The sequence below is a fragment of the Cynocephalus volans genome, chromosome 5 (genome assembly GCF_027409185.1).
Source record: "Cynocephalus volans isolate mCynVol1 chromosome 5, mCynVol1.pri, whole genome shotgun sequence".
Classification (NCBI taxonomy): Eukaryota; Metazoa; Chordata; class Mammalia; order Dermoptera; family Cynocephalidae; genus Cynocephalus; species Cynocephalus volans.
Window position 1 is genome coordinate 151,578,062 of NC_084464.1, and position 14,815 is coordinate 151,592,876.

Here is a 14,815-nt window from a genome sequence, read left to right on the forward strand (position 1 = left end):
GGTAAGGCAATAAAATGTGTCAAATGCTAATAGAAGGTAAGCCAGATTTATATGTTAGGTTGTCTATGTAAAATTACATGGCCTTCCTTTATCATAAAATAGAATCAATTGTATTTTACCCTCTGAATCACAAATATCAGATAACTACCTAACTGGCTTTCCTTTTTTCTTAAAATACTTTAATTTTCTGATTTGTACTGAGAATTTTAAATTTTTTACATTAAATTGTAAAATATTTTAAGAGGCTGTGTATCCTCCTTATCCACTGGGGAAAAATGCCAGATACTACACTAATTTCAACATAAAATTGAAAATCATGATACATTTATTTTTATTTTTTAAAATTAAAACCTAACGTTCAATTGATTTAATAAGAGATCACAATCTTCGTAAATTCTTTTTGCTTTTTTTGGTACCAGGCAGAGGACCCATTTTACAACTGGCTTTTAGGGGCCTGCCACTTGAACAGTCTTTGGTAGTATGATAATTACACAGACACCTTGTACAATAATCAAATCCACAGCCTTCTCGGTTGCAGGTTGCCCGCTGTAAATAGCAATCATATTTTGCAGGTGAATTACAGCGAATACAGGCTTTGAGGCTTTCATTCTTTTTCAAAGTCTTGGCAACCTAGAAAGAAAAAAGTTCATGAACAGTTTAGTAAGGACTGAGTGTAATTTAGTAAAACCAAGAAGGGCACCTCTATGCCTTGCCCAATACATGTATGAGGTAACACTGTCACAAGTTAAGACAACTCCTGTCCTTAAGGAGCTTACTATTCAATAGGTGAGAGGTTCGTTACATCATAAACATTTAAGACAGAAGGTAAATTTTATTATATAGAATTTATATTTATGGGGCTGGCTGATTAGCTCAGCTGGTTAGAGTTCCGTGTTGTAACACTAAGGTCAAAGGTTCAGATCCCCACACTGAACCAGCAGCCACAGGGGAAAAAAAAATATCTATTAACCAACATATAAGTCAACATTTTATTTTAAAACATGCACTCTTAGATAGCCTTCAATGTCTAAAAGCTGGCCTTTTCTGCTTAGTTCTCTTCCTCAGTTATTAAGGACAGCAACTACTAAATGTAGTAGTTGAGTAGTTTTATAATAAACTGTAAAATCAAGAAAGCATTTTTATTATTTCCTTAGTGTTCCAAATTAGAACTCAATATTACCCAGCTTTCATAAACAATGCCAAACAGTATCTACTAACAGCATAGAAAGATACCTCCATTTACTTTCCTAATTTAAAATGATTTTTTGGTTCTCTGCATTTTTAAGAGTAAAATGAAGGAGACAAAAAGTAAGATCTACAAAAGATCTACACTAATAATTCCCTAGTAGTTCCAATTGCACTATAATTACATTTAAATGACCATCAGTATCACGTGTCCTAATTTGGTAAGGAGTTGGGGGAGAGGAGGCACCTGGAGGGTACAGGGATTGAATTCTGGACCACCACTATGCTCTAACTAAACTGAGCTGACCAGGCAGCAGGTACCCGAGTTACATTTTGATCTTGAAAGTTCTTTTCCATGTCTCATTCTAAATCCTTTTAACAATAAATACCCCGTGTTTCTAATTCATTAATTAAACAAAAAGTTACCTCAGAGAATTCGTTGTGTCGACTGTAAGCAGAATCTTCCTGATCATCTTGGCTGGATAACTTGGTTTGAGCATCTTTTTTGGGAGGAATCTGGGCTGCTGACTTTTGAACAGAAGCTAATGCAGTTCTGAACATAACATATTCTCTGGTTGTAGAATGTGTTGAAAATTTAATGTTTTTCTAATTAAAAAAAAAAGTTAATAGGACTTAAAAATACTTTCTTATATTCTCAACAATCAAGCATTTTTATTATGTCTGTACATGTGAGAAATACCAAGTGAGAATGTAAAGGACTTATCCATACATCCATTTACCTGCAGTGCTTAAACACAGCCACACCAAACTATTCACACATTTAAAGTCTAACTTACTGATGGAAATTGTGAGCCAGAAACTGTGAGAAACCACTTTACATGTGTAGTCTATACAGCACTCAATACACAATTTATAACAAACCAATGTCAAAGTACTATTTCCAAAACAAAATGTTATTCTTCCCACCACCAGTAGATGGCGATAGTCAGATTTAGGTGTCAGTGTTACAAACAGCTTTAAAAACAATCTTTTAGAAATTGAACTTGGAGAATTTAAGAAATACTTGTCAAAAGCTACAGAGCTAGTAAGTAGCAGCACCAAAATATGGACCTAAATCTGTTTAACTTTAAGGCCTGAAATTTTAATCACATATTAATCTAGATTCTCATAAAAATCTCCAAAGCTACTAAGTACTTTGGAAATGTAAAGGCAGTTCCTTCTATGTTAGGAATCATAGATATGTTGATAATTTAATATTTTTCTGGTAACAGAAAAAAAATACTTTTTTATAGCCCTTATTAATAACTGGGAAGTGCAAACAATAGTTTTTCCAAATTTTCCTAAGGTTATAAAACACACACACATACAAATGGTGACCAAGATTAGCGATATGGTGAACTCTGAGAATTGATTACTTTTCCCCTCATTACTTTGGACATTCTATTTCTAGGGAGAACCCAAGAAATAAATGACTGACTGAGGTGGGATTATTTTCTCTTTGTTTCTGAATTTGGTTTCTTATAGAGTTCTAGTGCAAGGCTGAAATGCTTTGATTGCTTGTTTTCTTTCCTTCCTATTTCTCCCTCCTATTTCTAAAAGAGCACTAGCAGTGTATTTTAAAGTAAAAACATCAACTGCAAAGACTTACAGTAACCTTTTGCACTGCTTTACTGTACAACTGGAATGCTCCCTTATCGTCTTCTAGAATCTTCTTCCAAGTTGTGCTCACTTTACATACACTGGAAAAGTAAATGACCATATAAGGAAACAATCAAAGCATCACAAAGAACTAAAACAAATATAGAAGAAAATCATTAACAGTGCAAAAAAGAAACTTATATTAGCAGTGCTTCTCAAACACGGGCACTTAAGATTTAAGGAGGCCCCATACCTAGTCATTTGGGTTTAATTAGTTTAAAATGAGGCCCGAGTTCTGCATTTCTTAAAAGCTCCCCATCAAGTAATCCTAAGTGCATGCAGGCTTAAGAGTCAGTTTGCACTTAATTTTTTTTTTTTTTTTTTACAATATTTGCAAACATCAAATAAGTAACCATTATTGTAGTCATGTGCCAAATAACGAATGCTTCAGTCAATGATGGACCGCATAGATGATGGCGGTCCCATAAGATTATAACGGAGGTGAAAAATTCCTGTTGCCTAATGACATTGTAGCCATTGTGTCACAGTTGCCTACAGTAGTAATAGCATGCTGCACAGGTTTGTAGCCTAGGAGCAATAGGCTATACCATACAGGTTTGTGTAAGTACACTCTATGATGTTCACACAATAAAATGGTCTAACAATGCGTCTCACAATATATCTTTGTTGTTAAGTGATACATGACTGTATATGAGGGGAATACAGAAAGTTCTGAAAATATGAGATTGAAAGATAATACAAATCTTTCTTTCTATGAACTTTTTGAAGTACACCCATATATGACCTAATGCTTGGTAAAAGTTGCAGATAAATTTCAGAGGACTCTGGGACACACCATTAGTAGAAATCAAATTAAAAAGCCCATTATGTTAAGAGAAAAAGTAGAATCTGGAATGTTCATTATCCTTCAAAGGCTATTTTATTAAATAAAAATCAATACTTATAAAGACCAGTGTGAAGCCACACTTGCAAAGAAGAGTACCACTGAATAATCTTTCAAAAAGCAAAAAAATGAACCCAGTTGAGTTGAATCCAATTTAATCCAGTCTGTAAAGTCATTTTAATTCTCAAAATCATCTCATCCTAACTGATTTTCCTTGGTAGAATGACGAAGAAAGGGTAATTAGTATAAAGTTAATAATAGTTATAACCCCTATTTGTAGGTCTCCATATTTTCATCACTGTCAAATCTAGGAGCTTTACAACAACAAAAATGGCCCTTCTAAAAAGAACAGAAATTGTGACAAAAGTCATAATGCTTATTGGACCTGTAGATTGGAAATAGGCTACTGTTTACATAAACCTCAAAGATGTAACTTACATATTAGAAAGTTTAGCACTGGAAGAAACAAAGATCCCAAACTGTAGAAATACAGTTTTCTAATGGCATGAATATAAAATTTGAAATGACTAGATGAAAGGTATACTTCTAAAACTTTCTTTCATCTTAATGCCATACAGGTAAAACACCAGCAATCAAGCAAAAGCCATTACCTCAATTAAACAACACTGCTAAGGCTACCCCCACCACATCACTCTTAGCATGAGCTGGCAGTGCTGAGCCATCTAACAAAAATATTCAGTGGATTATATCAATATATTCAAAGCAATAACACTTACTTGATTAAGTCCATATCACTGAGCTGTGCTAAAATATTTGCTAAGAGATGTCTGAGTCCCCTTCGAAACAGTTCACTGAGAATATCTACACATTCTAGGCCCATTTTCCTGCCAATTATATTCTCTAGTCTAAAATTTCCATTGGATATAATTTCCTTCAGCATTTCTGGATCTATTTTAGGATTTCGTTTTGCATTCTTTTTTAATGTTGAACAAACGGCTTTTTCAAAATAAAGAACTGGCAGCAAGTTTTTGTTGGGATATTGGTCTGGGCTTTGCATCTGTAGCAGGCAGGATTGTGGACTGTCACTGAAATCGTCCTCCAGAGGAAGGCTACTCTCTTCATGTTCACTGAGGCCTCCTTGTTGAGAAAATGAGGAATAGCCACTGTCTTCATATAATCTACTGGTTTCTAGTTCTTCTGTTTCATTTGTAATATTAAGTGTTTGCTGCACATGTTGATTTTCCTTGTTATGCAGGGGCTTGCCTTCACTTTCAAGTTCGACAATCCTAGGAGGACTCACAGTTGGTGACCCATTATGTGATAACCTTTCATTGTCTTTGATGAAGTCTTCACAAGAACCTTCCAAATATGTAGGAGTGTAGGAACTCAGTCTTCCACTATCATCAGATTTTACCACTTTCAGTCCAGAACGAACATGGTTACCATTAAAATCACACTTCATTTTGACAGAAAGAGTGGAACTTTCTTTTTCACAACCTACAAAAAGAACATTTACTTCTTAATGGCAAAATTTCCACACATACCTACTTCTTAAACTGGTTACTTTGCATTCTCTCAACACTATGTATTGCCTATATGCACATGCACTTGCCTATACAGCTGTGAAATTATCCAAGTTTAATTATATGACAATAACATATGGAAATATTACTTAAATATTATAAGAAGTATATACATATTCTACTGTATCATTCTTGAAAAGGTACTTCAAAAAAGACTGTTTTTGGAGCTGTATAGCTACAACATCTGACTGTTATCTATATCCGATTGAGTAAAAAAATAGTGAAAAAAGGAGTTGCATAATAAATATATCCGTGCTTACGAAACAAATGAGGATATATGATGCATCAAAAGAATAGGGTCTAAGGTCAAAGTTAACCATAAAGTAACCACAAATACTTCTAGAATCAGTATTTACACCCTGGACTTGAAACGACATTATAGTTCACTTTGACTTAAGGATAAACCAAGCCATTGACCATAAAAATGGTTAAGACCAGTGGGTGAGGAGAACATGTAAGGGTCAAAACATTCAGTATTGATAAAAGTTAACAAATAAAAAATTGTGTATTACTTAAACACTAGCAATTATTGCAAGCCTTAATATAATTAATCAAGAAATCTATAGCTAGCTTGGAGAAAAGGACTAAAAGGTCAATAAATTTAAACATCCATTAAGTTAAAATCTACCTGAACTCCCACAGTTCTCATCTCCAAGTTTTTGATTCTGATCGGTGCTTTAGGTGACTGTCTGATATGGTTAAGGCATGTGTCTACCCTGATGGATAGTAAACTCAAGCACAATGACAACATCTCCTTACATCTTGCCTAATAGTCCTAGACACTGCTATCTTTAATAACTAAACAAAGACTTTTCATGACTAATTAACCAGAGAACCAGAAGAATTAATAGTGTAGCTACTAATCAGAAATAAAATTTGGTAACAAGAAACAAGTATGCAGTGGGCAGCAGATATGAGCTTTTGTTCAGGTGTGTTAGATAACTTAAGATAATATACTGGCTATTTATGATAAGTAGCATAAAAGGGAAAACAAGCTTTGAGACTATTAACAAACCATGGAATTATTTCTGGATATTATCCATTAGAACTCATAATTGCTGATTCAAATTTAATCTTTAAAAAAAGCCAAAGACTTGTTTAGGGTTGTATCGACACCCCCACCCCCCATCCTCAAGATCTAACAAATTAGTTAAAATATAATGGAGCTGGTAGCATTTTAAGATAGCTTTAAAGTAGGGTTTTTCAAATCTTTATACCACTGACATTTTAGGCTGGATAATTCCTTGTCATTGGAGACTGCCCTGTGCATTGCAGGATGTTTAGCAGCCTTTACCCATTAGATATCAGTAGCAGTCCCTAACCCAAGATGCAATAATAAACAAATGTCTTCAGTTACCAGTTACTGCCAAATACTGGGGAGTGGGATAGGCCTGCTGCAAAATTTCCCCTGTATATCAGTGGAGAACCATGGCTTTAAAGGAGGATTAGGATTTTGTCAGGCAGTTGAAGCTGGGATGTGCATTCGTGGAAGGATAACTTGGGCAAAGGCATAATGCAGGGAAGAAATACGGTAGATAGGTTCATAAAGCTTGATTAGCATTGTTGAAGGCAGAATATATGAGCAGGGGAACAATGGAGACATCAGCTAAGAGAGCCTCAGAGTCTTGAATGCCAAGTTAAGTGTGGACTTCCTACGCTTCAAATGTGCTCTGCCTACCATCCCCTTGCAAGGCAATCATATGTAGGTAACAATTTATCTGTAAGTAAATGTATGTACAGTCAATATGTTTAGTCTGAACGAAATACTGGTAATGTGTCCATATGAATTTAACCATTTTAACTTAGAGCAAAACCTTTCAAATCAAAGTATAAAAGAATACCTTGACACAAGTAACCTTGCAGATAGAAACTTTTAAATTCCCAGTTCCTAACACAGTGAGACACATAGTATGTGCTCCAGGATCCCACTAAATCTTGGTGTTAAACCTAAAAAAAATAGGTAAAGAATATACAAATTCTAACCTCCCAATAAACCCTAACTCTGGAACAAATTGTTCTGAGTGGTTTCCTTCCATTCAAAAGAGTTGAAAATGCTAAAAGAGAATGTTTCTGTTCTTGCTTCAACTAAAGAATTAAGTCTGATTTACATATGACCACAATTTATCTGAGAGGATAAAAATGCAGAAGCCACCTATGAAGGCATACTTTTGCTTTGTTTAGCTGCCTAAAGCAAAGGGGCTGGAAACTGTACCTCAGGAACTTTTCAAAGGCATTCTTCCTTCTGCTGTCTTTACAATACAGTTACTGGGAGACTGTGCTATAGAATCTCTTTTGTTCAGCACCATTCTTTGAATATGGACAGTTCTTTAAAATTAGACCTAATAATGATTCAAATACCTTATATTTGTTTAGAAGTTTGCAATTTCCAATGTTTACAAACACATGGTTCTCACAACCTTTTGAGAGGTAGGTGGGGAATTGTTATTTTTACAATTGAGCACAATGAAGCTCAGTTAAGTAGCCTGCCCAAAACAAGTAGTTAAGTGAGCCAGATTACTTTTTCTGACTGTAAATCCAGTGCTCTTTCTACTAACTCATAGGGGAATTAGGTGCTTTGGAAAAACAGACCTGCTTACAAATTTTAAAAAAGTATGCCATATTTTGTTTCACATTTATACTATCTATTGCTTACTATAGAATCCAAGCAAAGGGTACAGTCCCTGACACAATGAAGACATTATAGTTTACTAATACCAATGTTAGAATCTGCACTCTTACTCATTAAATTAGCACTTACACATCAACCAAATGATTGTCCCATTATTCTTGTGCCAACATGTATGAGTACTTCAGAAAGTTCATGGAAAAAAAGAATTAAAATATAAATCTTTGCATGAACTTTTTGAAGACCCCTCGTATTTTCACACGGATAATTAGATTCAGTATTTTCATGAACTTATTTTAGACTAGTTTTAGATTTACAGAAATTTTGCAAGGAAGGACAGTACAGAGTTCCTGTACATCCAGCATCATTACTCAACTTATATTACTACGGGTCATATCACAATTAATGAACCAATACTGATGCATTATTTTTAACTAAAATCCATATTTTATGTCTTTTTTTCTGAGGATCTCATCCAGGAAACCACCTTACTTCAGTCATCATGTCTCCTTAAGCTCCTCTTGGCTATGACAATTTCTCTCACTTTACTTGTTTATGATAACCTTGACAATTTTAAGTACTGGTCAGGTTATGTTGTAGAATGTCCCTCAATTAGGATTTGCCTAATGTTTTTCTCTTGGTTAGCCTGGGGTTGTAGGTTTTTAGGAGAAAGGCCACAGAGGTGTGGCCTTCGTGCTATTGTCATCACATATATCAAGGGAACATGCTATTAATATGATTTATCATTGATGATAACCTTGATCACTGGGATGAGGTGGTACATGTTTCTCCACTGTAAAGTTATTCCTTTTTGTTCCTTTTCCATACCATACTCTTTGAAAGGGAGTCACAATGCACAGATCACACTTAAAGGAGTTAGGCTCCCCCTCTTTGAGGGGAAGTAAATATATAAATCATTTGGAATTCTTCTGTACTAGAGATTTGTCTATTCTCTCCTATTCATTCATTCATTCAATCATTTATAGACTCATGGACTTTGGGTTATAATCCAGTAGTTTGAGTTGTTGCTCAAATTGTTTCAGCTTTTGCTACTGTGAGCTCTTTAAGTTGGCTCCAGTGTCCTTTTGGACATATTTGCATCACTATGTTTTTTTGAGCACTCCTTACTTTCTGTCACTACAAGATATTCCAGGCTTATCTTGTATTTCCCCTGTTCCTGCCCTAGAATCAGTCATTTCCCTAAGGAATTCTGGTTCCTTTTTCTGGAGAAAAGTATTAGAAACCTTAAAAAGGTATTAGTTTTACCACTTCATTCATTTAATTTATCCAATGCCCACTTAGTGTCAGGGATAATCTTTTAGAGGTTACATTGAGATTTTAAAAGCCTGTGGAAGGGCCGGCCCGTGGCTCACTCAGGAGACTGTGGTGCTAACACCAAGCTAAGGGTTAAGATCCCTTTACTGGTCATCTTTAAAAAATAAAATAAAATAAATAAAAATAAAAAGCCTGTGGAAATCTGGTGGAAGAGTTTCAGACAGAGGGAAATACAGGAAGCAAGGACAAGTGTAGAGTGTTGAAGGAACATAAAGACCCATATAGAGCTGCAACTTGGTGAGCTAGGGGGAGAATAATTGAAAAATAAGGTTGGAGAGGTAAAATGGTCTATAGCATTTGTAGGGTAAGCTGGGCTTTTGAGGGGTTCTAAGTGGAGGCGTGAGATTTGGTTTACATTTTTAAAAGATCATTGGCAGCTGTAGAGAATTAATTTTAGGAAGGTAAAATTGGAAGCAGGGAGGCTAGTTATAAGTGTTTATCACAGGAGTCTAGAAAGTTGGGCAGCCAGTAGTAGGGTCATTATAGTGGAAATGAAGATAACTGAATAGATTCAAGGTGTACTCTTTAGGAGGGTCTATTATTTAGATAGAGCTTGCTAATGTACTAGATTTGGATGATGAAAGAAAAGGGACTAAAAAATGGAGTTTAGGCCTAGACTGTCTGAGGTATAAAGTGCCATTTATTGAGTTGGAGAAAACTAAGGAAGGTAACTCTCAAAGCCTCAGTTTCCTCATCCACAAAATGGGGGTACAAAAATAAAACTGGGCTTAATGCATGGCAGAGTCCCCGTTACAAGGGTCTAATTAATGTAATCAGTTTTATCAATCATAAAAGCCCAACTCCTTCATATTCCTTACACTGCAAACCATGAACACTTAGAAGTAGTAAAATACATTCTACACAGAAGTATAATTTCAGAATATTATATACTTTCTCATTAGAAAGTATAGATTTAAGATCAGCTCCAATTTCAAATGAAAATCCTTGCTCAGCCCTTTGACTAGCTTTGTGCACTTAGAAAGTTCTATTAGCATTTTCATTTTCCCTAAAGTGGAGATACTAAGGAAGACTCAAATACTGTATTTTTTTAAACCTCTCATTTACCAACTCACAGTCAAATTGTGAAAAAGTGGCATATTACAGTAAACTATACAGTATGTCCTTCATTTAACTTTCCCATATAGACCTGACACTCCACATTCAATACCATAATTAAGATTACAGTGCATAAAAATCTTCATAGCTCTTTCACTGTTAAACAAAGTTCCACAATCTCTAATACCTATAGATAACCACCATGTACCCAACTTTAGGCATGGCCATTCCTTTACTTAAGAATTTGAGAGGCCCAAGGCTTAGGGCCAACGAAGTTTAAGTCAGCCATAATTCTCAAAAGAAAATTTTAGAAACGCTTACTTTTAAAAATATTTATTTGCAATAATTTTATTTCATTTCCTCAAACCTGTAAACGGGAAAAAATTCCAGGGGAAAGCAAATACTTTCTGAAGAGCAAGGTAGTGAAGACAACTGGAGCTAATCACAAACCCTCCACTCACAAAGCCATCAAGCTTCAGAATCTCGAAGGGAGACTGATGATCCAGGATCTTCTACCAAACAGCACGTTAAATTGCTCCATACTTTAAAAAATTTTTGATTATGTATAAGGTAAAGTAAATGCATATGGATTTCATTTAGTTAGAGCAACAAAGAGGATGGAAATAAGCCTTTGAGTACCTTCCATTCTATACAAGTTTTGGAATAAAGGGCTACCAGGTTCTTCACAAGTACAGAGGAAAAAGTAACCAATTCTTCAATTCTCACAAAATCAGCTAAATATGATAGACAAATTCACGGTTTTGTACTAAAATGTGCTTTTCCCAACCCTCCTCTTTCGATCGCAGGCCTTGAGGCTGAGTTACTGGGCAAAGAGAAAAAAGAAGAAAATTAATGTTTTTGTTTGGATGTTCCCAATGAATTTGCTCTGACTGAGTGTGTGGGGGGGGGATCCTCTTCATTTGGCGGGAGTGGGGAGGGAGCCCCCTGTTAATCCTGAGGGGTCGGTGGGCCTGCCCCTCAGGGCGCGGGTCATGCGGAGGAGGCGGGAGATAACCGCGAGCGAGATCTCCCGCGCCCGCCAGCAAGACAGAGGTGGCGAAAAACCGGGGAGATTGCCCTGGGATCTGAGGGTGCGGGAGGGATATGGAAAAGGGGCGCCGGGAGTGGAGCTGAGGCACCTGGCCTGACCTTGGGGGCTGCCAGCTCGCTGCCCTGTCAGAGCTGGGACCCTGGGTGGGGGAGGGGAGGGGGGCATTTGGCGCCTATTCAGGCGGTGTGGAGATCGGTAGGTCTTCCGAGAAGGAAAAAGGGCGCCCTAGTGCACCACGACCTGCACCTCCCGCGGAGATGGAGCCCAGGTGAGGCTTGGGAAGCGGGACACCGCGACCTTCCATCCCTTCCCAGCACATCAGGCTTCCCCTCCCCAACCCCCAGCCTTTTTCTCCCCAGACCCAGGAACCGTCACTGCCGCCCGCCCCAGGCCTAGCGTGTGACCGCGCTCCCACGTTCGGGAGGATGTCGGGTCAGGGGTGGCAGGGTGCGCCCGGCGCCGTACCCACCCTCCTGGAGCACGCGCCCCCCTCGCGCCCGCTCCCCTGACTCACCGTCCGAGGGGCGAGGGCGCCCGGCGGCCGTCACGGTGCTGGAGCTGGAGCTGCAGGAGCAAGGCGGTGGCCGTGGGGAGCAGCCGCAGGGTAGCCGGCTCATACCAGTGGACGTGGGATCCGCTTCAGGCTAAGAGAGAGCCGTCTGCTTCACAGAGCTCAATCTCTTAAAAGGCGCCAGCTGGTACTTTTAAAATCTTTGAATTTGGTGCTCAAATGCGAGCGGCCCAATGGGGACGCGCCGCTCGCACGCGCGCACCAATAGGAAGGCAGAGGGCGGGGATGCCCTCATCCACGTCCAACCGGAGGCTACCAAAGCGGGGCCGAGCCGCGAAGCCCAACCCCCTTTCATCTCACCGGCTCCGCACATCCGGAAAGATGCTGAGGTCGGGGGCGGGGCCTCCGGACGCCTGGAGGCGGTGGTCCAAACGCACGTGGAGGGAGCCTGCCACGCATGCGTGCGCCCGCCAAGCTTTTCTCCGCCATCCTGGGAACCGGCCTCTTACAAGATCTAGTTTCAGCCTGAAGACATGTCCGGCTTCTGTCTGAAGATCTCTTATGGGTACAAATGGCAGCTGACTTTCTTCGATCATCTCACAAGTGGGAGTTCGGTGAGCCGCAACTCTGGTCGTCCGGGAATGCAGACTTTCCGGAAGACGAACCCTCCCCCCAGCCTTCCTTAGCCCGCCTCTCTAGGATTTACGCGCGCTCTCCTCTCTCGCTCCTCACTTCGCCCCTCCCCCTACTTACGCCTCTGCGCAGGCGCTTTTGGCGGGAGGTGGCTGCAGAGTTGGCGGGTTGGCGCTTGCGCGCTGGGGTCCCCCCGCTCTTCTCCCTGCCGGAGGGGAGGAGAGAGGCGGAGGGAGGCGCCCGGCTGGGTGGGTCCGCGATCCTCCCTGCCCCTGCGGGCCGGAGCCTTTAGCTGCACCTTCCTGAGCTTTCGGGCGGGGCGGAGGGTGGGACAGTCACTTCTTGTAATCACATTTATTTATATCTTCAACAGCAGTTCTTCAGCCACCATTGTTTTGTACTGACGTTAAGTTTACCGAATTTGTAAATACTCTCTTCTAGTTTTTTGTTCCTTTCCTTCGAGGTCCAAGCACAAGAGACATTAGCTATGCTCAAAATAGTAATAATAAATAAAAATAAAAATCCTTACCCTCTTGGGCAGGAATCCCCTAGCCAAATGAATGTGTTTCTAGTGATGTAGGTACTAATTGTAAAGTCTTTGATGACAAATGGTACCGTATTGTTATTAGTATTGTTAGTTGTGCCAGTCTTTTCCCTATGCACTAAGTGGTGACAGTGCATTCCCTGGACTCAGCTTCTGGCTACATTACAAAGAATAGTTGCACTGGTGTTCAGTGCAATTGGTGACAAGTCCTATGTGAGGCAGGGACGGGACTAGGATGAGTCCTACAAGTGCTGGATTGATCCCGTCTTCATCTAAAATTATAATTAGTTCATCACGATTTTTCTACATTAACTTTCATTTTTAAAAATGTTGCATTAAAGTAGTGCGAATCTTCATTATTGAAATTGTTGTCATCCCCTTAAATTTGTGCCTGAGTCATGTGCCTCGCTTGCCTTACCCCAGTGTGGCCCTAGTGCTAAATTCTGTAGGTGCATGGTTGAAAACACAAAAGTCCTGTCCTTCAGGGAGTTTAGGTATCAATGGGAAAGAAATTGACGGTTAATTTCAGTAAGTGAATGAGAATGTACAACAATGTAATGCGGTAGAGAATGGAGAGTAGGAACATAGGTTAAGGACTTTAGATCTATCGTCAGGAAGGTTTCTGAGGTTTTGACCCATGTTCTGAGTGTTGAGCTGGCAGTGCAGATAAGCAGAGGGAAGACCAGAGTGCCCGACTAGAACTCATTGAGCAAGGTAGAGAAGAGGACATCGGATCAGAGAGGTAGGCAGAAGCCAGGTCCTGTAAGACCTGGTAGGTTTCCGTGTGGAGTTTAGAGTTTTTCTTCTGACTGTAATATGTAGCTGTTGGGGGGATTTTACCAAGGGGAGTGATTTGTTGATTGAATATTAAAACTATAATAGCTTCTTTTTATATACTTTAAAAAGAACGTAAATGTTAGCCTTTAATTCTCACACTCATCTTAGCATTATTTTCATTTGATGATTATTGTGCTTACAAGTGTAACTTGTCTCACTGTGTCATTACTAGAACCACACAGCTAGTAAGCAGAGATTCCAACCCCAGTCTGCAGGATTCAAAAGGTCCATGTACTTTCCTCTATGTTATGCTGGGGAATAATATATGCTGGGGTCCTGGTTATTGATAGTACATTTTCACACTTCCTTGTTTTACCTTAGAGATCTTTATTTACCTCTTTTATTTTCAGACATGGAGATAGGAAATTTGAGGGAGCCAAGGATTCGCATTAAGTTAGTTGAGCACTTGGAATATGACCTTTGGAACTTAACCACAGCTTAAAAGTGTTCTTCAATTTCCCCCTCTGTCCCACCCCCACCCCAACCCCCAGAAAAAGGCTGATATATTACTGGAAAAATCAAAATTACTGTGGTAATATAAGGTAATAGAAAGAGCCAAACATGTTTTGTTGCGTACTGGAATAGTTTGTCAGTCTTTTTCATTTTATTAGGTTACTTAATCATTGACTTTCATATTTGAGCTTTAATTGATTATGATGAAATGTTATTCTTAACCAACAATTAACTTGTTCAGTATGTTCATGGGCACCTGTTAATTTCATCTTTAGTGAGAAACTCAGAAAAGGCCATTCTGAGTTTTAGTACATGCCAACAAATGTATTTACCTCTTGTTTTCGTGCAAATCAGTATCAGAGTTGTTGGGTTTTTAGGTGCAAAATGAAGTGCAGAGAGAATTGCCCCCATTCTTTTATCAAATTCTTATTGTAGACCTACCACATGCAAGGCATTGTAGAGTATATGGAAATAATTGGGACATAGTACCTGTCCTTGGGCTTACTATCTTTGGGCTTGCTATGTGACAGACATGGT

General features: G+C 38.9%; 1 protein-coding gene across 1 annotated transcript; it reads right to left on the minus strand.

Moving 5' to 3' along the window:
- Positions 1-378: 378 nt before the first annotated feature.
- Positions 379-12,067, minus strand: FBXO5 (F-box protein 5). Its single transcript, XM_063098104.1, has 5 exons — positions 11,815-12,067; positions 4,426-5,146; positions 2,795-2,885; positions 1,612-1,791; positions 379-630 (listed from the first exon to the last, which is right to left on the minus strand). The coding sequence occupies exons 1-5, from the start codon at positions 11,915-11,917 to the stop codon at positions 379-381; spliced, it is 1,347 nt and encodes a 448-aa protein (XP_062954174.1). The 5' UTR covers positions 11,918-12,067.
- Positions 12,068-14,815: the final 2,748 nt, after the last annotated feature.

Bases quoted from the DNA above. Each gene is read 5' to 3' on its own strand.
- FBXO5 (XM_063098104.1), bottom strand. From the start codon at position 11,917: ATGAGCCGGCTACCCTGCGGCTGCTCCCCACGGCCACCGCCTTGCTCC. The intron at 5,147-11,814 runs GTGAGTCAGGGG...TTCTTTTTGTAG, and splicing joins GCGCCCTCGCCCCTCGGACG to GTTGTGAAAAAGAAAGTTCC. The intron at 2,886-4,425 runs GTAAGTGTTATT...TTACTTTTCCAG, and splicing joins AGTGATATGGACTTAATCAA to TGTATGTAAAGTGAGCACAA.